This window comes from Microtus oregoni, unplaced genomic scaffold, assembly GCF_018167655.1.
Source record: "Microtus oregoni isolate MIOR12 unplaced genomic scaffold, Mior012 000064F_ref0000363, whole genome shotgun sequence".
Taxonomy (NCBI): Eukaryota; Metazoa; Chordata; class Mammalia; order Rodentia; family Cricetidae; genus Microtus; species Microtus oregoni.
This window is the reverse complement of record NW_024543874.1, coordinates 281,235-307,298: the sequence shown is the minus strand read 5'-3', so window position 1 is coordinate 307,298 and position 26,064 is coordinate 281,235. Positions and strand designations below refer to the sequence as shown.

General features: G+C 38.8%; 1 protein-coding gene across 1 annotated transcript in view; it reads right to left on the bottom strand.

The window, feature by feature from the left end:
* Positions 1 to 21,966, bottom strand: part of Skap2 (src kinase associated phosphoprotein 2) — a 161,268-nt gene extending 139,302 nt beyond the window's left edge. Inside the window, exons 1-4 of the mRNA XM_041640740.1 lie at positions 21,765 to 21,966; positions 12,981 to 13,086; positions 12,402 to 12,427; positions 2,988 to 3,095 (exon numbers count right to left, since the gene is read on the bottom strand). Coding sequence (XP_041496674.1) covers positions 2,988 to 3,095; positions 12,402 to 12,427; positions 12,981 to 13,086; positions 21,765 to 21,831 — 307 coding nt within the window. The 5' untranslated portion in view covers positions 21,832 to 21,966. The remainder of the gene's footprint in view (positions 1 to 2,987; positions 3,096 to 12,401; positions 12,428 to 12,980; positions 13,087 to 21,764) is intronic.
* Between the last annotated feature and the right edge of the window lie 4,098 nt (positions 21,967 to 26,064).

Sequence of the window (26,064 nt, the reverse complement as noted above, 5' to 3'; positions counted from 1 at the left end):
GACTATAGAATCTCCATCTGTTTCTCTGACAAAGCTGTGGCTTCTCTGGTCTCTCATTGAAATTCCATTAATCTGGTGTAGCAAGGTCCAATGTGAAAATCAAAACTCCATCTAACCCTTTATCAGCTCTCAATAACCTACATGTGAACTCTGCCTGTTAGCACGCAGCAACTTATGATTTTGCTATCCATCAGGCAGCTGGCCAATAAAAAAAAAAAAAAAAAAAAACACCAAACAACAACAACAAAAAAAGCAGGCAGGCTGGAAACAGCATGTCTGGCAGGGTTTGAAGATCTTGTTTTTGCTTCTGTTTCAGCCCATTCAGTGTTGATAGGGTGTCTGGACTTGGTGAGACCGTGCGTTTTTCTCCATGGCTGTGATTTAATTGCTAGCAGCGATCAAGTCGAAGCATCACTGAAGTGTGTTTGAATTTCATTAGAAGATATAACTTATGCTACTTTCCTACAGTACCTAATAAACCATAAAGAAACCAAAACACATATGGCTTGAGGGAATAACTGGAAAATTAGGTGGCCATTTGGGAACTGGGTGAACTTTTGAACCAGAGGAACAGAGAAAAAGAAATATTAAAGGGAAAGGCAGACTTAGAATTCAGAGATGTGCAGGTTTGACCTTTGCAATACCTTGAAAATTACATTAACTCTATGAAAAATACATTATCATGCTTAGAGTTTATAATCCATCAACATTCAGATACTGTTAGTGCCTACCATAAGGTAAAAGTCAAAAGGACAAAATTACAACCTGACTTGACAAAGGCTGAGCTAGCTATAGTTATTGTTAAATGCATTTTTGTAATTAGCACATCATTAGACTGATCGTAGTAAAGGAAATTATACTCCACAAATCAAAGAGAACACAGACGAAATCTAAGCTGCTTTAAAAAGCAAACTAATGAGATGATATGTTGGCATAAATGTCCAGTGACTGTCTAAAAATTCGCCTACCATGTAGCAAGAAAATGTGAGGCTGCTGCAATCCTATTACTAACACACCAAAATGAACCATAATAAAAGCAGAATGTCTAATCCGCTTAAGAATTGCTAGAGTTCTAGTAAATAAGCACAGACATTTAACAAAAAACTGGTTCTACACATAGCATGCCATTAAATATCTTTTAACAGGTTTTCATATCCATCTATTTCTCCTATATTTTGATTCTGAAAGCACATGAATAATTTTTTAAATTTGCTTTACATTTATTTGTTTACGGGAGTGGTGCACGCATGTACCACAGTACTCATAAGGAGGTTGGAGATCAGCTTGTGGGAATTGGTTCTCTTTCAACCCTGTGAGTCCTGGGAATGGAACTCAGGTCTTCAGGCTTACCTACTGGGCCATCTCACCATCCCCCAAATTATTTATTTTTAAGAAAGAAGACAATAATCATAAAAGTATTCTATACTTCAATAACAACTCAGTTATCTAAAATTCATTAGACTATTTCTATATATTGTTGGATTATCTTTTTAAGTTGCAAATGTTTTATATTCAACATAATGGCCCCTATATATTGTTATTTTTGAGAACTTGATAAATCTACTTGATGAATATTGTCAACATATTTAGTCTTTTGAATATAAATACAAGTATGCACACACACATACACATTTTACAGAGAAGCAAAACAAATAATTGTAATGAGTCTTAAAATAGTACAACTTAAACAATAATTTATTATTTTGCCTGAAAATATTATTTTATCAATTATAAAATGCTAAAGATGAGGACAGAAAGGGTGATGTTTAGTTATGGACAGCAAGTGTGGGTGAAAAGAAATGTGGATCTTTGTAAAAGACAGAAGACAGGAAAGACTCCCCCTTTAAAAGCAGGAATTAAATGCAAAAGTTAACAGAAAATGGATTCGATTATCACTGCTACACATTGGACAAAGTTCTGGATATAAAAAAGGGTGTTTTGTTCTGAGTCAGTGGTTAGAATGTTTATCACTTATGCATGCACTTGACTTATCCCTGTTCTGCAATAGACATAATTTTATACCTCATAAAAGCAATTTATGTTTCCAAAGGGAATGATCTGGATAACACAGAATGTGGAGTGTTCTGAGGCAGGACGCACATTTTCATTCAGCAATTGTACTTAGAGACGGAACTGCACAGTTTGATCATCATATGGTGGCAAAAAGCATCCTTCATTTCTATGTCTATGTGAGACCATGAGTGGCACAAATTAATATGCATAGCTAATGCACTGGTATGCATTTTTAATTTATAACTACAGATCACTCTTATGAGTTTTCCAGAGTATAGATTCACTTGACTGTCAAAAAGGAGGCAATTCCTGTATCCTAAAAATAAGATTCATAACTCTGACAACAGTCCATAGATTTTAAAAATCACTAAAATATAAATAATCAACTCAATTACTAATTCGATTAACACCATACACCATACTATTAATGCATAATATGGTACAACTTTAAGTGGTAATCAGAAAACTGAAAATGTGTAGTAAAAGGACATTTGGAAAGAAAAAACCTGTCTCAATATGAGAAGGCAATGTAGAAATAATTGATTTAATATTTTACGAACTCATTTTGTATGAAGTTTTAAGAAAAAATATACCAAATATCTTTTTCATTATTTATACAATAAATAATACAAAAATATCATTAAGGAGCACAATCAAATATTAAGCAAGAATCTGATAATATTAAATTAACCAACAAACTGTTACTAAGAACCTTTCCATAGCAATACCAGCAGTTGCCTAAAAATTCTATTAGAGAGAATTTCCTTTTACAAAAGAAGAAAAGGAAGAGGAAGAAGCACCTATGCACTTAAGAAGCCTCCCTGGGACCACTAGAGAGAGCTCTTCCATTCCTGAAAGGTTCTGTTAGAGGTGAGGAACCCTGGCCTGTACGGTCTGATAAGCCCACTCCCTCTGCATGCAGCGGTCTTATATGACAGTGCCTGAGGTATATTCTACGGTAGAGCATCACATACCATCAGAGGGGCCATCGTCGTCCTTATCATAGCGTTCTGAGGCTAAGGAAACACTGTCTGGGGGTCCAGCAAAGGGATCATCATACTCATCCCCCTCCTCAGCATCACCTATAAATGAATCAGAGAAATGCCTTTTAGGATTTGCCCATGGAAAATAATGGTGCGCTGTCAAAAGGAGTCAGTTTTACCATTCAATTTAGTTCCTTAAACAGGAAAAAAAAACAAACCATCCTCTGAATTATGTAACACCAGGTTTGACTTTATTTTATATGGATCATGATATATATGACTTAGTAAATATGTTTAAAGGTCAGCAGACAACTGCTTACTTGTGACCCAAAAAGATCCAGTTCCAAGATCAAAAAGGTTTCTGCAAAGTCAAAAAACAGAAAAAAAGATTAAACAAGACAAATAAGGTAATCTAACAAAAGCTGAAAAGCAGAAAGCACAACAGAGAAAATTCAAGTATTCCCCTTTACCTCCTCAATAACTTGAAAAATCGTAATGAGAAAGTGACTATGTAAAGCCACATGAATGCTGCTTTCATTAAGAGTCACCACAGGATCATATTAGATTAAAAATAGTTACATTTTCAAGAGCAGACTTCATTAGGGAAAAATGCCTTAAGACTCATATAATCCCTCTAAATTCAAACACGGTACTCTACAAACCCTTCCCATTTTCACCCAGTAGTATATAAGCCACTGTTTCCAAGTGGCAGCCGGTTCCCTATTTGGTTCCCAAATCCTAGGTTGGTTTGCAGGGGTTTGTTTATCTATTTGCTTTACATATTTAATCCCCATGATAAAAGCTTCTGGGATTTTTCCCCCATGTACTTAGTTAAAAAGTATTTTAATACTTTAAAAAAATAAATTAGCTATTTGCTAAGTCCAGTTATACACACTTATTTTCTTATGAATTAAACAACACAGGAAAACATATGCTTACCAGTGTGCTATTTGTTAATAACTGAAATTATCTGTTTTCAGTTGAAGTAAATTTTGCCAAAAGGATATATACGTCCTCTGACATCCATCTGATGACGTGTGTGTGTGCATCCTGACATCCATCCAATGGGATGTGTGTGTGCATCCAGACATCCATCCAATGGGATGTGTGTGTGCATCCAGACATCCATCCAATGGGATGTGTGTGTGTGTGCATCCAGACATCCATCCAATGGGATGTGTGTGTGCATCCAGACATCCATCCAATGGGATGTGTGTGTGCATCCAGACATCCATCCAATGGGATGTGTGTGTGCATCCAGACATCCATCCAATGGGATGTGTGTGTGCATCCAGACATCTATCCAATGGGATGTGTGTGCACATCCAGACATCCATACAATGGGATGTGTGTGTGTGTGCATCCTGACATCCATCCAATGGGATGTGTGTGTGTGTGTGTGCATCCAGACATCCATCCAATGGGATGTGTGTGTGCATCCAGACATCTATCCAATGGGATGTGTGTGCGCATCCAGACATCCATACAATGGGATGTGTGTGTGTGTGTGCATCCAGACATCCATCCAATGGGATGTGTGTGTGCATCCTGACATCCATCCAATGGGATGTGTGTGTGCATCTAGACATCCATCCAATGGGATGTGTGTGCATCCTCTGACATCCTTTTGATGGCTGCTTCCTATTTTCCTGCACATTTTGAATAGACAGTGCCTCTTTCAAGACAACATTGTCTATATAATTTAAGAACTAAATGCTAATTTCTACTTTCTTATAATGTTCCTATGCCATGAGCAACCATCATTCCAATCTTCAAAAACATAAAGATTGTGGCATCCCTCCTAAACACAAGAGCAGAATACAGACAGCTATCTCATCATCTTTACCAATTCTGTCACTGATACACTAACTATGGTAATATCTCTTCCCCAGTTAGAATTCCAAGGAATGCATATAGATGCTACCAAATCTTCAGATCTCATCTTTCTTGGGATATTCAAGGTACTTTCCAGAACATTAAACTATTTCTCTTATGAAGAGAGTGCTGATTACAAACATAAAAAGCAACCTCATGAAAAGCTGCTAAAATACTTTGAGCATGTTGTGCTAGTACATGGGCTATATAGTAAAGATCACAGAATTTTCAGTTACTTTTCACTGCTATGCCCTATTTTTAATGAAGTAAGAATTATTGTATTAATTTTCTGAAGACACTTTACACACTAAAAAAAAAAAACAAACCTTGCTGAATGTTTAAGGTATCAAAATGTTTCATATACATTACCAGAACTTAGCATTTGGTATACCAGGTGCTATAACTACATAAAACAATCAAGTTAAGTAATCCGTGAATTCAGATACTCGGGCTTAATTCTCACATTCTATAAGGAAATGATCAGATAAATTCAAAACTTCCTTGTAATTTTAAAAATCAAGAGTTTAACTTTTGATGTCTATTATCTATTTTAATATATATGTATGTGACCATATATGCATAGGTTCACATACCAATATATATTGTATGTATATGTTATACATAACAAAGATTATAAAAACCATAACATCAATAACATTTGATGTAAGAAAATTTGTTCTATAAAAATCTGTCACAAACATGTTGAAGATCTGTTTGGTTATTTTTTTAAAAAAAAATACTGTTTGGATTATATATGAAAACAAAATTGTCTTCAGCTTCCTTATTGAAAGAATCGATTTTTAAGTCAGTGTGATATTTGTATTTATCAAATACAAGCTAAATTAAATACTGCTGTGGGAAAATACTGCCATGGGACTGTCTTCCCCACACCACCACCCTCTGCTCCCAGGAACTGCTCCAATTGTACGGGAATCTATACAGTACCTGTGTGCGGAGTATTCACTTTTTAACACTGCATTAAGCTAAAAGAACACTACTTTTCAGCACGGCTTTATTGCAAAGATGGGCCATCCTTTTACCCTCCCTCCTCTGATTTTGTCTTCAGCCCTCTTCCCATCTAATTAAGGGGAAGGCTGTTCTCTTCTGAGGCTCTGTAACTGAACACAGGGGTCGCTGTTGAGTAGCACACAGCATCTTTCCTCCCCAGGGCAAAGTATCTATAGCTATACCTGCAAAGGCTTCTATAAATTAAATGGAAAATGTTCAATGTGTGTTTATGTAATAAAATAGTGAACTTGAATCAACAATGGGCATCAGGTAAACGTATCCAATACAATTTACAGACATAATTGAAAGCATTACAGACTAATCAGACATCTAAAAGAAAAGCATGCTCGAGTGTAATGTCTGCAGAGTCATTAGTTGGCAGCCATTCTATTACAATCACACATAATGTCCATGGCGCCTTGAGCCTGTGCCAATGACAACAGTATAAATTTTGCATCTCATTTCGGTGGTCATAAAATTAATGATCAGTTTAAAAATACTTCTTTGTAAAAGTTATTGCGCAAAGAAAAGACATGAATGTGTCCCTGTTATGTACTCACAAGGATAATTATGGGGTTGTTGCTCATTAATACTGTTTCTTGTTTCCCTAGAAAAGCATTTGATTTATCCCACAACTTTCAAAAGTTTAATTAACGATACAAAGTTAACCATCTAAAAGACAATGATCCAAGGCTTCCCCGTTCCTGCATTTTAGTGGCAACTTCAAGGCTTAATTGTACCACAGCAGCATAGGACCCTGATAACTACTTTGAAATTTATAATGCTGCTAGCCATCCCTTTTCACATGGCTTTTAACCAATTTTACCATTTTCTTAAATGCCCACAGCAACTGCATAGACATGACCTCTACCACCACTGAAGGCATTCTGCCCAATTTATCGCCTATTTTGTCAAATACAACCCTATTTCATATATAATCAGATAATCAGCCAAAAATACCTAAAATTTAGAGCCTATTTTATATACATATTGAAATATCACTTATATCCATAAATATGTAGTGCTGCTAACTTAAAGGAAATTATAACTAAAATACAGTTTAGAGAATAATCGTTCTCTCATTAAGACCATCAAGGACAAAATTTGAAGAGATAACTCCAAGTAAAAACAAATTAATTTCTAATTCTCTATCAGTTAATTTAACCAATCCAATTTCTCAAGCAATAATATACAGTGAAACATACAGAATTATGCATTTACTTTGTAGTTTCTTAAGGGAAGTTCAGTTTTTAAGTCACCAAATGACAGAAGATTTTCCTCTTATTCTTAGAAGGCCAACTTAATAGCCAACAGGCAATAAACATAACTCACACCAAACTGAGGCAGAGATTCAAAATAAGGCCATCGTTTCTCTGGGACTCCTTGGAAACAGGCTTCTACCATTATGGGCCCCATTATCTCAAACATGCTTTAGCACACTTGTAAAAGCATGAGGAGGAAGGGGCGATAGAATGGGATTCCTTGAGTTTAATTTGCTCAGATTTCATTATGGAGTTAACTTTCGATTGAAAATATACTGTTAGGAAGGGTAAGGAAAGGAAATTAAACCCCAAGACTCCACGCCTCCATTATTCTGATGACTCCACAAGGACACACTAACGCATAACCCCTCTTACCTAACAGTCATGCTATTTTTAAAAAGTGACCCATTAATAAGCTTAGATAATACAAATGAGAAGGTCAAAGGAAACTGCTTTCTAAATAAATCTGTGCATAGTTAACAATACTGATAGAGTCTTAAGGGTGAAATCTATTAAATGTTTCCACAATTAGAGGGAAGAGAAATGCTACAGGGAAAGGTGAGAGCCCCGGAGCTGTGGCATCTAAAACAATCACGTGAAACACCAGATGCTGGCCAGCGTGTAGCACTCAGCCGAGTGCACGCCTAGTATGCCTAGCACAGGAAGGGAAGGAGGCAGGGAAAGAAAAAAGCTAGACACTAGCAGTTACGAAACTGAAAAACGTTCTCTTAAAATGGCATCCCATTTAATATCTACTTCTTTTAATGACTTTGACATTTCTAAAATCTTCAAATCTGAACTTCTGAATCAAGATTAACTTCAATCCTCTTGAAAATAAAGTTACACTGGTGAATACACACTTGACAGTACTTACTGAACATCTGCTATGTGTTACATTATCTTATTCCAATAAATCTATAAAGGGAGTAATGCCAAAATCATTACTGAGACTAATACAAGGTAAAGATTTCACCAGAGTATAACTATTTGGCATGGACCTAATATCCATTAAAATTCTAGCTAATGCTCAATTATGAACAGTCTTTACAAAATACCAATGTGTAAACTGCAAAAATAATTATTTTAAGTCACTTTAAGAGACCTGTGATAGAGAACAATTAAAAAATAATTATGCTATGGGTATGATAGTGTACATATGTGATCCCAGCTTTTGGAAGGCAGAGGCAGGAGAATCCTGAGCTAGAGGCTGGCCTGGGCTAAAAAGAGAGACCCTGCCTCAATAAAAAAATTTTAATCACACTGCATAATTCCAATGTGTAGAGACCTTGGGTTCAGGAGAATACTTGACAGTATCAAAACCTATTGTAACTAAGAAACTAACATTAGTTATCTGTCTTGCTCGAGAGTTCCATAGTTACAGGAACGTTTTTACTCTGATGGACAGGCAATGTTTCTACTGAGCACAGGGACTATACCAAGCAAACTATGTTCTGCCTAAATTCAAATATTTCTTAATAAAAATTAAAGCATTTAGATAAACAACTGATAATTATTCTAAAGTTAACAACTTCACAGATCTATTCAATGGAGAATCTTCTCAATTATATAAGGAGAACCTTAAAAATCAAATAAATGGGAAGGGAAGTTTTAAAACAATATGTTCCTTTGGAAATAAATATAAATCACAGTTAACAGTAAGCCTCAACATTTAAAAGCCACTGGAGTTAAGCAAGCTATTCTCATGAAATGTCAGAATACCAAATGAAATCTTCGAAGATCTATACAGTCTAAAAGTGCAACTATCATATCAATTTAACTAGTTTTAAAAAATAAATACTTCAACCTATAAAGTTTGCTTTGGTAAATCCCAAGATGTGAGATTTTCTACACTGCAGGAGAAGGAACAAAGAAGGAAACAGACACCTGTGAACATTACAGAAATCAGTAACTATAATTATAAATGAGTAAATCTCAAATTATTCATTTTAAGAACTATTTCCCTGAACCTCTTTTTCACAATAATAATATTAAAATTAACCTATCACTGACTTAACAAAGGATGTGAAACAAGAGTACACAGGCAAACCCTGTTTCTGCTCACTTCACTGTGTTCCTATAGCAAACAGGATAGAGAAAGGAGGAAGGGTGGGGGGAGGGACTTCAAAACACAGGAAAATGCCCTAGATGTCCAGGGGAAACCGTAAGCAGGACAGTAGCATCAAAACAGAACTGAATTCATTCAACATGGAGATCTTTTAAAGATGCACGCTGGGTAATCAGTTGGTAACTATTAAGTCTATGTCCTTTCCTGGTATTAATAAGCTACAAAATAGTCCTTTTAGAACAAAGCTGAATGTATTGTGAGGGGGTGATGGCATAAAATTACTCAGCTTCTCATATTTCTCCAAGGTATACATCTAATTTATCCATGGGCTTACTTTCTGCAGGCATTCTTGGTGATTAGTTAACTCGATACAGCAGGACCGAGATGCAAATGACTTATTCAGAGGAAAATGATTATGGGGAAATCTCTGAATTCCACATTATTTGAACTCTTATTCTAGGCTCATTTTTCAATTTCTATCAAATACTATACAAACTTCCATTCTTTGGAGACAAAGAATGTGTCTTGGTAATGTAATTTTAATATCCACACACCTGAACAAGTTCTAAAACAGAATCCCAAAGGGAAAGCCCCTGCACTATTACTAAATGACATGCAATTATACAATGGCTTCCCATTATCATGTCTTCTTAGCTTAAAATTTTTTAATGTACAAATAATTAAGCCACAATAAGAGCTCAATAAATTATCAGTGCAGCAAAATATGCCTTTGAAGACAAGCTAAGATATGGTATCCAACACTTCTTCACAAATAACGCACCGTGTTAGAAAAATCATGATCAAATGTACACACTCATCTTTGTATTCACCTAAGGAATGCAGCAGGATAAGCCCACAGTTCAGATTCCTTGCAGCACAGAACTATAAGTAGAAAGGAGGAGACATTTTCCTGCTCTTAGCTTTGATCATGCTTACAGCATCTCAGTAGGGCAAATCCTCTCCTGGTCCACATAGCTCACACCGGTCCTGACAAGCAAAATGTCACAGAAACTGTGACTTATTGGGAAGTGACTGGGTGTGTGGTGCTAAGAGCTTGGTGTCCTGGGGTTGTGGCTGTCCTCTCATCTACACTCCTCTCAGATAAATAGGGATCGCTATTGGGAGCCAGTAAAAAGGTGCCACACTGTCTTCTCGCTCATACTTAGAACTAGTTCCACAGATTAACAGACCTCCCAGTGCAGTCTTCACCCTGACATCTACAAGCTGAAGGGCATGACCTGTGAGCTAGCACCGTGGAAATAAGGACAGTACGCAAGTCCTCTCAAAGAACTGGAAACATGAAGGACCTGGAGCTTCCAGTGCCTTCTAACCAACAGCCTCTCAGATCTAAAGAAAACTGTCACCTCACCTGCACTCCCGTAGAGTTCAAAAACAATGAAACCAAATTCTTATCTCTAAAGTACATATTTATTCAAATCAAAAGAACCAAAATAAAAATAAGGATCAGCATTTGAAAACGTATTATTCATGCTATCAAATAAAATTTGTAACTATTTTTACTCAGCCTTTAAAAACATGACCTAAGGGGGCTGGAGAGATGGCTCAGCGGTTAAGAGCACTGACTGCTCTTCCAGAGGACCCGGGTTCGATTCCCAGCACCCACATGGCAGCTAACAACTGTCTGAAAATGCCCCACATGGCAGCTAACAACTGTCTGAAAATGCAGTTCCATGAGATCTGACACCTTCACACCAACAAACATAATAAAGTTAAGTAAATAAATAAAAAAAAAAGTTAAAAAAAAAAAACATGACCTAAGGGCTAGGGACATAGCTCAGAGGTAAAGTGCCTTCTAGCATGTGTAAACCCTGTGTCCCATCTCACGCTATAAAAGCATGACTCATGATCACCCAGCCTATGTCCACCTACACCCCCATAAAACAATCTCTGTGGTGTGACACAACAATGGGTGACAGCTCACATCTGCTTCATCTAAGCACTCTGTGTGCAACCGCAGGTACACACCTGACTGTGTGTGCAACCGCAGGTACACACCTGACTGTGTGTGCAACCGCAGGTACACACCTGATTGTGTGTGCAACAACTGCAGGTACACGCCTGACTGTGTGTGCAACAACTGCAGGTACACACCTGACTGTGTGTGCAACCGCAGGTACACGCCTGATTGTGTGTGCAACAACTGAAGGTACACACCTGACTGTGTGTGCAATAACTGCAGGTACACACCTGACTGTGTGTGCAACAACTGCAGGTACACGCCTGACTGTGTGTGCAACAACTGCAGGTACAAACCTGACTGTGTGTGCAACAACTGCAGGTACATGCCTGACTGTGTGTGCAACAACTGCAGGTACAAACCTGACTGTGTGTGCAACAACTGCAGGTACACACCTGACTGTGTGTGCAACAGCTCCAGGTACACACCTGACTGTGTGTGCAACAACTCCAGGTACACACCTGACTGTGTGTGCAACAGCTGCAGGTACACGCCTGACTGTGTGTGCGACAGCTGCAGGTACACGCCTGACTGTGTGTGCAACAACTGCAGGTACACACCTGACTGTGTGTGCAACAGCTGCAGGTACACACCTGACTGTGTGTGCAACAACTGCAGGTACACACCTGACTGTGTGTGCAACAGCTGCAGGTACACGCCTGACTGTGTGTGCAACAACTGCAGGTACACACCTGACTGTGTGTGCAACCGCAGGTACACGCCTGATTGTGTGTGCAACAGCTCCAGGTACACACCTGACTGTGTGTGCAACAACTCCAGGTACACACCTGACTGTGTGTGCAACAGCTGCAGGTACACGCCTGACTGTGTGTGCGACAGCTGCAGGTACACACCTGACTGTGTGTGCAACAACTGCAGGTACACACCTGACTGTGTGTGCAACAGCTGCAGGTACATGCCTGACTCCATGTACAACTGCAGGTACACACCTGACTGTGTGTGCAACAGCTGCAGGTACACACCTGTACTTAGATTGCTCCCACTAACAAACATAAAACCTTAAGACTATGAAATGTGTAGGATTCTAGATACACTTCTTAATATTCCTCTCAGCAGGGGGAGCTAGCACTCTCATCTTGAAGGTCTGAGCACACAGTATGGAAATTAAATTTTTGATCCCAACTATAAAATTTCAGAATGTTAGATTATCTATTGAAGATCTCCACAAAAGAAAGTCATTTCAGATTTGAATTTACCTTTGTCTTGAAATTCCTGAAGATAGCTGCAAAATAAAGAAAATAAAACATTTAAATGTGGTTGAAAATCAAAGCAAGGTCTAATTAGTGGCAATAATTTTAATCTAAAATCTATATTAATCTAGAGAAAAAACTATTTCTATCCTGAAATGACAATTCCAAGAGGCTTAGGAATTTATAACACATGCATTTTAAAAGATTTAAGTATGAAAGAGAGAATTTTTAAAAATCCAATAGTAGGACATATATCTTTAATATCGATATCACACTTATTTATTTAATGCGGTAACAATTTAAAGGATTTTCTTTTTCAAGATCTGATGGGTAGTAAAATCTTAAAATATGTCCTCAGGCACTCAAAATAAACACAGCATTTTGCTAGCATACTTAAAAAAAACATACAACTATAAACAAAAAGGGTACTACATCTGTGTTTAAAACTAGTATAATGGAAACATTTCTGTCCTTTAAAAACACTTAACATTAATAAATCAGCATGTAAAATTTAATTCCATAACAAACATTAATTACAGAGTTATTTCCGAGTAAGAAATTAGTAATAAAAGGTAAGTAACTTACATAGACTTTACATCTTTTATCTTCTTAATGAGAGATTCTCTCTTTTCCTTTGCTTTCTTGGATAAATTTTCCCCTTTCAGTGTGTCTGCTACAAATGTTTCAACATCTAAACCATGAAATAAAAAAAAAAAAACAGGATACAAATTATAGAAAAGAACCATTTTTGTGAAGACAAATAGGTCAAAGATTATTTCTGCACTTAAGTGTTAATAATCCATGGTAATTATTTATCAGTCCAAAGCATAACAGTTGAAGTATGCTTCAAAAACTGAGTTGAACAAATCTGCTCACCACTTAGATAATAAAATCTGTATATTCAACTGATGCTTAGCACAGCAAATGCTATTTGGATGTATGCCACCATTAAACTAGGAAGAACACAAGCTTTAATAAACTATGGTGCCCCACGAAACAAATTCTCTTTTTCTATAAAGCAAGTGGAAAGTGTTTATGCATGCGCTACTGTTGTTTTATAATTAAGTTGCTATAAGAACAAGTCATTTGCAATATTTTATAAAGAGAAGCTAAAATCTCTGGCAAGAGTGTGGTTTGTTTGTTTTTTCTTTCAGTATAATCCACTTTCAGGAACACATAATATCTAAGGCTTAAAGGAAAAAATAAATCCTTTTTTTTTTCTAGCCAAGATTCCCAAACCATACCCTCCTTGCTACCTGCCCCACTCGTGCTGGCCACCCGAAAATCAAACAACAACCAGCTATGTAGTTATGTGAGCCCTTGCTTCCCACCTTGCTTTTAGTTACCTGGAATACTATTTAAATAAAGAAGTGAAAAATGGGTTCCTCTATTATTTAAAAATGTAGTGTCTAGGAAATAGATTTCTATGGCTTCATATAATGTTTTCCACAGTCTCTTCTGAAATTGTAGTAAACTCCTAAATATTTGGTTGGCTAATTCTCTCTCCTGTAAAGTCCAAAAGATTGCTGGATGATTCTTAAGATGTCCATTCTTATTGTTCATGAAATATTGGATAGCTTACACATATTTTATTTTCACAATTTCATGGCTCACTTTAAAACATCTCTTAAAGAATTACATTAAAATTTTAAAAATCACCCACATTTCACACTGGAAAGATGTATATCTTTCTTTTTATCTAACTACTCTGTCTCTTAGTTTACGTTGGTAAAAAGATCAAAACATAATATTACACATAAATAATGAAAAGTGCAATAATCTCAACTGTATTTATAATGAACCGCTAAAAACTTAATATATACAACAGAATGCAATCAATTTTAAATTCTTGATTATAAAAAAGTATTTTGCTTCAGTGAGGAATATGGATTAAGCTCTTACAGATTTATAAAAGTGCTTAATTTTTGCTAAACCAATAAATATAAGAGGAAAAATAAAATTAAAAAACAAAACAATCTCTTAATAACTTCTAGTTTGAAGCCGAATAACAACAAATATGTTAAAAAGTTAAGTAACAAAATGAAATGAAAACAAAATGTCCTGGCTCCTCTTTCCTTCTGTGGCATCTGAGAAGTCAGTGAAAGTAGGACAATTTCTCAAGTGGGTTCAAAACAGTAAAACTTGAAGCAACAGCTTCCATCCACAGGAGCAAGTCTCCTTTGGACAAGCAAACTTTAAGGGAAGGAAAAGATCCTTGGCTTCCCTAGTATCCACACAATGACTGTTTTTAAAAGGCAGACCAAGTGACAGCAGGCTTCTGCTGCTAGCTCTCCCAAACTCACCCTGTACTTGCAAGACTCAGGGGCACATAGATAGACTGGTGAACAGTCAGTCTGCTTAATGTTATTTTCACTCAATGTTTGCCTTTAATTCCCTCTTCCACGAGTATTTAATTGCCTATTTTACATTTTCATTATGCAATCCCAGCTAAAACAAACAGGATCTATTTTCTATCTCCGGAAGCAATAACAGAACGAATTATTGCCCGAGTTATTTCTTTAAAAGGTCATTTCAGTTTTCTAAAAATTCAGAAAACAACAAGAAGGTTACATGCTCTATGCGCTGCTTCCTAAAAGCTTCCCCAAAATGTTTTGAAGATGAGAACCCAAGCCTCTATTTTGAGAAAACGTTATTAGGAAAAATTCGTATTTCTCGAGAGGAGGACTGAGTATGGAAAGCATCTATACTTCTAGAATAGTCTTTTTAAGAAATTTATTTCCAAGCTTTTTCCTAGAAAAAGACTTTTAAGCACTTAGAAGGATTTTCCAAACATTTTTGGCTTTTTTAAATAATTCTCCTAAGAAATGCGGAGAAGAAACTGCTTTGTTTGTGGTAGTGTTTAGCAAGAACTGTGCTGGGAAAGGCTAGTTTATTGGTTGCCCACAGACTTGGTTAGTATTTAAGCTTTTGAAGTCTAGGGTGCTTCTTAAAATACACACCGCGTCAGAACTAGCGGATGGAATACGCTAGCCTGTCCTGGTAGCGATAACGGTGCAGAGCAGTTCGCCGACTTTGCTCCCCGGCGCTTTAGTTAGCTCCGGAACAGGGACCAGGGACCATGATGTCCTGGGGTGCCCCAACCCTGCCTCTAGAAACCAGCCCAAACCTAGCCAGCCTTAAACCTCGAGGTTCTTGTCCACGTAGCTGGGAACGGAGAGCTGGGTGCAGAATGCTAAGCTTGGAGCGGTCACACCAGACAAATGGGGCTGGATCTGCGGCTTTGTACCAAAGCCAGAGTAATATTTCAAAAGCCAGCAATAAAACTCTTGGGCAAATCAAGCGCTCCTCTGGCTGGTTGAAAAGAGATTTGAAGCTTTTTATTGTGCTCTAAATAGCCCTGCAAATGGTAACGTAGCCAGCCGCGGTGAGCTAGCAAGCCGCTGTGGCCCTCTTTTACCTTCCTTTAGGGGTCGTGTCCTTCTGTTCATATGTAGATTTCGCGGACTCCTTTCCGCCTGTAATTCGGGGAAATGTGGTAATTTGACTACAAGAAAAGGTCAGCCTGCGCAGACTGGCCACTGGACCCGGGATTGAGGTTTTATTTTACCCACCCGCGCCAGCCACGGAAAAGCAGGTTGGGAGAGGCTACTGGCTCCTTCTAATACGGCCTTGGAAAAAAGGTGCCACCAATGCAACAGATCCTATAGTCCTCCAATCTCTTCTTATTCTCCAGTAGCCTCGAGAGCTGCAGGTCATCACAGCCTGCTTCGAACAGCAGAATCGCCCCCATTTCCATGGGCCTCCAACCGCAAGTTAGCTACGGGAAAAGGTTATCCTAGTGAAAGTAAACGTGGTGGTAATGTTTGCTCCTGTTACACCTTAGCTTTGTCGAGAGTAAGCCTTCCAGTGGGAACAGCTGTAAAGATCTGGGGCAAGGCAGCTGGAAGATCAGATTTACAACTGCTTTGTACATAAATGTTAAGGTCTGAAAACAAAATTAAAAGATGACGTGTTCTGGCTCAACAATCCTAAGCAGTTAAGTCAGAGGCCACTCAGGAAACATCTGACCCCTGAGAGGCAAGCACTTAACACCCTACCCACCCACTGAATGATACTTCCATTTTCCTTTTTGTTTTCTTTTTCTTTGTACATATGAACTCCTAGAAAAACTGCTACCCTGTCTGTCTTCCTCTAGAGTGAGGACAGAGATAGAAACTCTCTTTTCTCTCTCTCTCTCTCTCTCTCTCTCTCTCTCTCTCTCTCTCTCTCACACACACACACACACACACACACACACACACTATGCTTTCTACCAACTTCCATGGAGATCAAATAGCAAAAAGGTATAAGAACAAAATTCTTCCAATAATAAACTCATCCAGGAGGCAGTGAGAGTTCAGCACCTGCTCTCAGCATCCCCTCCACCACTACAGAACACCCTAGAACAAGACCTGCAGCCTGGAGGTGGTAAAGGCCCTCCTCTCTCCACCTAGCACACACACACACCACCTCTGGATGGCCTGAATCTGCCTAAAGGAGAAAGCAAGGACTGGGATGACTCCACCACCCTTTGCTAAGTCCCAGACCAATAAAATAACTGCACAAACCAATCCTGGCACCCCAAATGGTTTTACTACTTAATGCCACATGTTTTCCTACCTTGTGGTGTGAACCAGACTTTTGTGTTCTTTGAGCTGTCTGTCACCCAACTTAATGCCTTAACATAAAGTCTATCTACACTTTCAGCTGCCATCAGAAAAGAACCACACTTTCTTTCCTGTTAAAACAGGGAATGGACAGGCCAAACAGCTACCGGGGAAATCAATTAAACTGGGCACATGCAGATCAATGGAGCCAAATATCCAAAGTTGGAAACTGGCTAATTGAAAAGTTATTGATTGCTTTAGTCAGTGCCTTCCCCTGGATTACCTTGCACTTTCCCACGTTCCAGCTGAACTGCGGGCTTTTTAAACATGGAAAGAGACATGAAGGAGCGCAGACCACCAAGTGCAACAGCTGAAGCGTTATCTGAGTTTTATAATCCAATCAGCTACAAAATTCTCAAAACTGGCTTTACAAGCTAAATGGTTTATTTTGATAAAAAGCTGAGCTGTTGAAAGATAAGCCTGGCCATCTTTCAACCTCTTTAGATTGATCTAATCAAAATCTTTTCACCACACATTTTCAAAGAAGCCACAGTGAATAACACATTAGTCTGAGATTTACACTATATCCACCCACTGTTGGGTCGCATCCATTGTAATGTGTTCAGAATGTGATTGAAAAAGAAATGTAAACTCAGTGGAATGAAAAAAGATAGACTTGGCTTTAATTGAAAAAGACAAACTAAATGAATAATGAGTATATAAAACCTAGCCTATGCCACTTTTATCACCCATATACGACACTTAATGTTCAATTTATGAGAGACAACTGAACTGTGTTTCAAATCGCCAGAGGCTTTTCCTCCTCTGGCAGCCCTACCTTCTCTCTGCAAGCACGGCAAGGCGAATATCAGTGAGATAAAAATACTTGGAAATCTTACAGCCCACTCATTTTTTTTTTTTTAGTAAATTTAGAGGTTTTGAAAGAAACAAATGCTGATTAAGATTAGATTAACCAATTACATGTGCATAACACCAAGAGCCTTACTTAGTAATCCAAGGCAAAAACACTTTCAGTGGAAAGCCATGTCGAAATAGCCCCCAGCAAGAAAAAAGAAGGCAGAAGGCATGTTACTCTTAAGATAAATAGATAAATAAATTTCCTAACGCTACATCTTCGCTTACTGATACTATTTGAGCCAGACAAAATTTCTATAAACTTCTGGTCCCTTGATATGCAAATTCATATCCCTATTTGTAGAAGAAAGTTTCTTAGAGATGCCATAGGCTGATTTCATTTTCAGATCAAATGTTCTCTTAGCAACTTTAGTCTCATTAGGGTCTGCTGCCAAAATGGGACAGGCTTGTTCCTGCTTTGTTGGACAATCCAGGTACTAAGAAGCAGGTGACGATTGGGGACTCAGTAGGTGGCACTCTTCCCTTTGCATACTCAGCCAATGCTCCAGAAGAAATACTAGATATACCATAAATAATTTCCATATGGGAAATAAAACCAAAATGTTGACCAAATTATAAACAGGAATTGAAAGGGTGAGAAACAAACCATACTGTACTTGGCACTGAAAACATCCTACCTTGGTTTCAACTGAATTGCGTTCTTAATCAAGTGCCCCTAAAGGGATTATTGATTACACTGTGTGAAGGTTTAAAAAGAAAAATATAGTTCTGGAAATCCCAACAGGGGGAAAAGGCAATATTTCTAATCAAAACTGCCATCCGAACAAAAACTCAAGGTCACTTTGCTGAAACCATATAGTCACTTTGTTACAGTTTGTTCAATTTGAGGCGCAAAACTGATAGCTATTTTCCTCTAATACTAGTTTGAATTTCTTAAGAAGAAGGTAACACACCCTTCTAGCTTTCCTTTTAAAACATGTTGCCATGATGTGAACGGATGAGGAGTCCAAATACCCAACTGCAAACTCTGGCAAGCCCACATTTAAAGGGTGATTAGACAAACGAGAGCAGCAGGCAGTGCTCCCAGAGCTGCTCACCTTCTCGCCTGCCAGGGGAGAATCCACATAAATCAAGACCGTTCTTGCTATTAGTCCTAGTCAAAATATTTGGGTATGGGGTAAGATTAAACGGCCAAGAATTGGGACTATCCTTTGGTTTTAATTATCCAAGATAAACCTGTTCTTCCATTGTTGGGGAGGGGGTCAAAGGTTGATTCAACAAGATGTTATATAAACTGTTCTAAAAAGAAAAATTTAACATTTCTTATTTTCAAAAAAATATAGGCCTTTGCTTTTTAGTATACTGATGCTATAGAAACTATAACTGTCCAAACTATGTTGTCATTTTTCAAGAATATTACTGTGAGTTAGGAGTAGTAACTTAGTTTTGCATTTCCATACAGTGTTTTTAAAGAGGAAAAAAATGAGAAGGGGACAAATATTGAGATGGCAGCCTAAAGTTATGATCTGAAAGCAACACGATGACAAAGAAAAGACATGATTACAAAGACTACATTTGAGCACCCATCTCCATAAAGCGAACACTTAATACGTGTGACATATGACAACCTAGATAATCAGTGTATGGAACATAAAATGAAATGCCATTTTTCTTTCTTCTGGAAGCAGGGGGTTTTAAATTCCTGTAAAGGTTGGTTCCTCATCTAATTCACACTGTGCCACAAATTTTAAGAGCCTTAACTACTCATAAGTACCAGGAACAGTATCTCATCTTCAGTTTAAATAAGAATGCCTAAGTAAGCCAGCAATCTCTCTAAAATCCAATCAATTAAAACACTGCACTCTAATTTTACAATTCTATATTTAATCATGTGCTATCACCCAAAACACTTGAGTGATGGAGCCATCAACGTGCACCCCAGTAAGATTCAAGGGTGAGATAACTATGTAGTGCATCTAGTCTAGAGATTTAATTAAACAGAAAATCTCGACAATCATCTTTGAATACGTAAAAGTTGTTTAACGCCATGAAGAAGGCTAGCTCACTTGTTTAATTCCTTGACTATACACTGCACTGATGCATAAGCTAAAAACAGCTTCAAAAATAAAATGGAATGCAAACCTATAGTCTGCAAACATTTATTTTCTTAATATTTGTTTTAATCCCTATGCATTTTATAAAAAGTAAATTTCAAAAACGGTGCTCATACAACCTCTAACTTAAAAGATGGCAAAATACACAGAAAGTTAGCATTAGCGGATAAATGTATAATTCTGAGCTTCGGTTGGCATGATACAAGAGAAAGCCACAGGAAGTACTTGCAATCTATTAGTGTCAGAGAATGATGGGTCTCACAGCCTTCATATCATACATTCTATGTCAGAAGTATAGCTGTGGATCCATGGGATAACTTGCTGCAAGGGAGCTGTCGAGTTTTAAAAGATAAACAGAGGTAATTTTTTTTTATTAAAAATAGACCTAGAATAACCTGAAAACACTGACGTTTCTGAAATAAAACACTTTTCTGATCTAATTATCTAGCTTTCTGATCTACCTTTTGTAAGCATGTAATTCCAGCATTGGACACCACCTCCCAAAAGTTAACTATAATGAAACAAAACTGTCCTATAAGTGTTCATATAATGGACTAAACGCTTCCTTATATCAACATCTACAGGTCTTTCATCGTTTCTCTTAGTGACAGTCGTTAATGACAGGAAGCATTTCTCAGAACGACATAGTACATCATCACCCTGCATCACGTTCAAACACAAGTCTGCATTCATGCATGTATTTGCATTGTTCCATCATATTCATGACACAAACAACCCAACAAGGTATTACGATGCTTGCTCTCACAGTGTTGCAACAGTAACATATTTCAATTATTACATTGTAGATGACCTTGTTTCCCGATAATTAAAATACACAGCGTACAACATAAGCATCTAGGAGAAACTTTTTAATCCAGTTATCCATGATCAGCATCGGAAGAAATATTTTAGAAATAGCCAAACTGAAACTATTCCAACTTCCAGAATCCTACAAGACAAAGTATATGATGGTATACAAGACCATCAGGATAGGCAAGTCTTATGCCACTCTAGAAAGAAGTATTTCCTACTTTGTGCGGAACTACAGAGCTTTCCCTGATCCTCAGGTGGAAACACACCCCTCCGTACACCACTGACCTAAAAGTAGATTCACAATAGCAATGAGGAACCACATCTCAGCTCCCCAAAGTTCCTATAAATGGGAATGTTAACGCGAAAAGGGGAAGATGAGGGTGCAAAGATGAAGTTCTTTCATCACATGATACAGGAAGTAGGACTTTGAACACATCCTTCCCTTTTTCACTGTAATAGTTACTGAGGCTGAAGGCAGTGGCCATTTGAAAATCGGGCAGCCCTCAAAAATGTAAACGTGTGTGTGACCTGACTGCTCAAGAAAATGGGGGCTTAGGAAATAGCATCTTTCCACTTCCTGCCTCTTAACACCTGCGGCCCTACAGTCTCTTTGCTAACAGATGCACCCCTGCTGGCCGGTCACTCAGGGCTACAGCTAGGACATCTATCTTCACAGTTCTCACACGGGCATTCAGCAACATTTGCTGTCCTTATCCCGCCCTCACTTTTCGGTCTTTAGGAAACTCTTAACTCTCCGGCTCTGAAGGGAAGATCAGTACATTTTGGCACACACGCCCACCCCCTTCTCATCCGGCACCCCGGCACTCCGGCACCCAGATCCCCCTACTCGGCCCGCCCCCACGGCCCCGCAGAAGGTGACGGCTGAGCGCTTCTGTCCCTGCCGGCTCGCCGTCCCGCGCCCCCGCCTCCGGTGTCACCGCCCCCTTCCCGCTCTTTACCTGCCAACAGGTTCCTAATTTCCTCAGGGAGCGGGCCGGGAGAGGAGGTGCTGCTGGGGTTGGGCATGGTTGTGACTGGGACCTAGACTCGCTCTGGCCGTCCGGGTGAGCACCGCGGGGCTACGAGCCAGGACACGGCCAGGCCGAGACTCACAACAAGGAAGTCACCGGCTCTCCAGCCAGCGGTCGCTGGACGCCGGGCCCTGCCCCCGCCCGGAGAATGGGGCGGGGCCGTAGGCGAGGGGGCGTGGAGAACGACCTTGGAGCCCGACTGCGCTTGCGTAGACCTCGCTTTCTGGGTCCGAAGAAAGCGCCTCCAGGCAGGCCACGCCCACAACACCTCCGGGCAGGCCACGCCCACACATAGAAGGAGCTGGAGGCGGGGCCGCAGAGGGAAGAGAGCGGATTGGAGCCGGGTCACCTGACCGGGCCTCGAAGTGCGTCCGCGCCATTTTTGGTACTGGTGCCGTAGCCGCACCTCACTCTTTCTCCAGGATTCCGGAAAATAACGTCTCCGCGATGCCTACACTTTTTCCTGTTAAGAGGACGTCTGATTTGTGCTTGTCCCCACCAAGGTTTCACCCCCTCATCTGGTAACCCACCAGGAAGTATCCACCCCCCACACACGCACTAGCATGGCTCTTTTTGTCCCACTGATTGAAGGTAACAATATCCCGTTTTCCGCCAGTCCTTCCTGAGAAACGGGGGAGCGTTCTGATTGGCCCTGACGTTACTTTTCTACCTATTCTTGGAGTGAATGATTCCCTAGCTCTGACAGAAGTTATAGACATTATCCTTTTGGGAGCGGGCACCGGAAAGCTAAGTTGGTGCTACCAGTAATCCACCTGTATCGCTGCCCACCTATAAGTATTTTATAATCTCTAGTAGTGATTATAAGAATAAATACATAAAAATCTGTTTAATTTAGTCAGCAAAGACTGAGCCTTCTGTCCTTAAATCTTACAATTTTACTCTAAAACTCAAAAAATAAGTTCTGGCCCTGAACTCAGGGATCCACCTCGCGAGTGCTCGGCTTTTTTTTCTTCCCTGCAGCTTTCTTTAGACCAATGTTCCTTATACCTTACCCTGCTCTAGAATCACAAAGAGAAACTACCAACGTGTGGGTTCTCAACTCCTAGCCCAGAGATTCTGAGTAAATGGAAACAAGTCTCTGATAAATAAATTTAAGCTGTGTTGAGATTTGATTTCGAGAAACATACTATTTCCTAATTCCTACAGAGTGAAATTTATAGTAAGTGTCATCCCCACCTGGAATTCTAAGCCTAACATAGAATAATAGCTCTATTAATATTTCATTAAAAAATGTCAGGGCTGGGGGATAGCTCAGTGTATGTGCTTTGCATATGCAATTCCCAGCACCAAAGAACAAATACTTGCATTTTTTAGAGAGTACTCATAAAAATTAGTACTCAAATGTACTATGATATTTATGTAATTCTCAAAGAGATAATAATAAACACTAATTTTAAAAGGAAGAATTGGAATATTTAGTTGCCCATGTCTTACAAAACAGCAAAGACAAAAACTTAACCACTGAAGTAAAACATGAAAAATAATAACAAAAAAAGACACCTTCAAAGTGACTATTTAAAATGGAATCGAAAATTCCACCCAGATGAGCAATGTGAAAAATTATAAAAAGATTACTGAAAATTAAAATTCTTTTTTGTCGAGTTTAAAGTGAATTTTGTTCTTCCAACTGGAAAAAAATTGAGAACTGTCATTAAACTACAAAGTCATCTCCTTCCTACATAGGAGACTATCCTATGGGCGGCTATGTTAAGAAAATTATTCCTCCCTTTATCCTACTTAAATAATTCTCCATCTTGTCACATTTTTATCAAGAGCCTCCAGATATCCTGATCCTTTGTTGCCTTCAGATAGAATTGGCCACATTCTTATTCTTATGTCTTACTCATTTGTACTCAGCTCATTCCACAAAGGAATTGGGGCGATTTGCTCTGGATCAAATAGACAGCTCTCTAGAGTAGATCAGATGGACAGGATCTACCCTGCTCATGATGACAAGTCATTCTTGTTAGCAAGAAACAAGAAACTGTTAAAATTGCCTTAAAACGTGTAGCATCTAGTAGTCCAAATCAAAAAGGCAATAACAGAAAATGGACTTTTTGTATGAAACACTCTTCCCTTATTTAGAAAGCCATTTTCAGACCCAGGTTTTGTCTGTGTCTATGATGGATGCACTTAGGCAATGCTTTGTATATGCCATTGTTTTTAGTGTTTCTTGCTAAAGTTACTGCATTGCTCGTAAGATCGAAAGAGAAATAAAGAGAGGTTGGAAGAAATGAATCCTTACTTCTCGTCTTCAAATATTTCCATAACAAAATCTAGTAGAGAAATCAATACTTTTCATACCTTAGTTGTATTAGGATTTAAATAATGATGATGATGATGATAATAATAATAAATGAAACTTTAAATCTCAACCCAAAAGAGGTTGAAGCCCCCATCCCATTCCACAGGAAAATCCTAGACTCTTAGAAAGTCTCTTGATTTGTTTTCTCGGAAGTAGATCCTTCAGTTTAAGAAAATAATATACACCCTGCGGACTAAAACAAACCCCGTTCTCTATGACTTTCAAAATAAATGCAAAGTGCTGAACAAGGACCTGCCCACAGCGAGGCCTAACTTTGATGTACCTAAAAGAAAAGCTGACAGTGGCCAAAACAGTTTCCTTTTCTTTGCCCCTCATCTTCATTTCTGTTTAGCTTTCATGTAGAAGAAAGATTATCCATAGGCAGAGAGTCTGTTATTTATTTCTGCATAATAAAAGTTGGCAACTTTAGTTCCACAGCTAGACGGTCAGGGACCCCTGAGCGGACTGTCATGATGACCTGCCCCCGCACCGCTCCTGAGGCTCAGTGGCAGCCATTCACAGACTTGACCAAAGCTAAGAGGATCTAACTGAAGAGAACTCAGCCTGGGCTTCGGACTGGCACCCTTGGTTCCTCGTTGGCCACGGGAAAAGGCCTTAGTTCTTGACAACATGGGTTTCTCTTTGGGGCAGATGAATGCCCTTTCAATATAGCAGTTGGCTTTTCCAGAGCAAGTACCAAGAGATGAAACAACCAAGACAGACTTGTGCTCCTGTAAGCTGAGAATATTAGACAAAGGAAGTAACTGAGATGCTGTTTAGATCTAAGCTTAACCAATAAAAAAGTTTTAAACCTGTCTTTCATGTCACCTAGTAATGGCTTTGAAAGGGTGTTTAGAAGTTAAGATTTGTTTTGTTTCCTAACTTACCTTTATTTCCATTTGAAGTTTCTAGATATGATGTGAGTTTATCATTGTGTAGCAATAAACAAGAAAAAATTATATTGTCATTGGAATTCATATGGCTTTATCTCCCCCAAAAGATGTGACATTGAACTATATGAGAACCAGAAAATTCTGATATAAGTAGCTCATGACTGAGCTTTTAGGTTATAATTTCTTGTCTTGTGCCAGTGATCAAAGTCACAGCCTGTGCTCGCTAGGCAGATGCTCTACCACTGAGCTACCGTCCCAGCCAACACTATAATTATTACACTTATTAGTATAGTTGAATATGATAGCAAGTCAACAGACACAGCCATTCAATTTTCTGTCCCTCTTATTTGCCCTTGTACCCAGATGCTTTTCTGTCTAGAGCAATAATTTTAATATAAAGAGAATAACCAATTTTACATGGGCTAGATTTGAGTTCTAAGTTGTTCTATGTCTTTAGGATTCTATAAGTTAGGAATAAGGTGAGAGAGCCCTCTCTCCAGTTCTGAACGCCTACACAGTAATAATCCTCCTCTCTTTCCAGACTCTCAACGCTCACACATCTCACAAACCATTAACACAAGACCTCATACGTGCTAAACACTAACTGAGCTATACCACCAGCCTAGCTGTAAGGTCAATTTGGATGACAATCTAGTTTGAACTTTTTATCCTACTTCTGATTCTGAGACCAAATCCTAATTAAACCTACTTTCAGTAAGGGAACATGTTTAGCCTTGACTACATCTGGTCTTCCTGGAAGATGACAGGCTCACTCTCTGTTATGGTCTGAAGGTGAAATAGATCCCCACAGATTCGTGTGTTTGAATATATGGTCCCCCAACTTGTGGTGCTATCTTGTAAAGTGTGGAACCTTTTGCTCATGGGATCTAGTTGGCAGATATAGGGCCCTACAGGAGAAGCTACAAGGTATAGCCCAGCCTGGATCCTCATCCCAAGCTCTCTGCTTCCTGACCAACACAATGGAACTAGCTGCCCCATGCATGTCAAG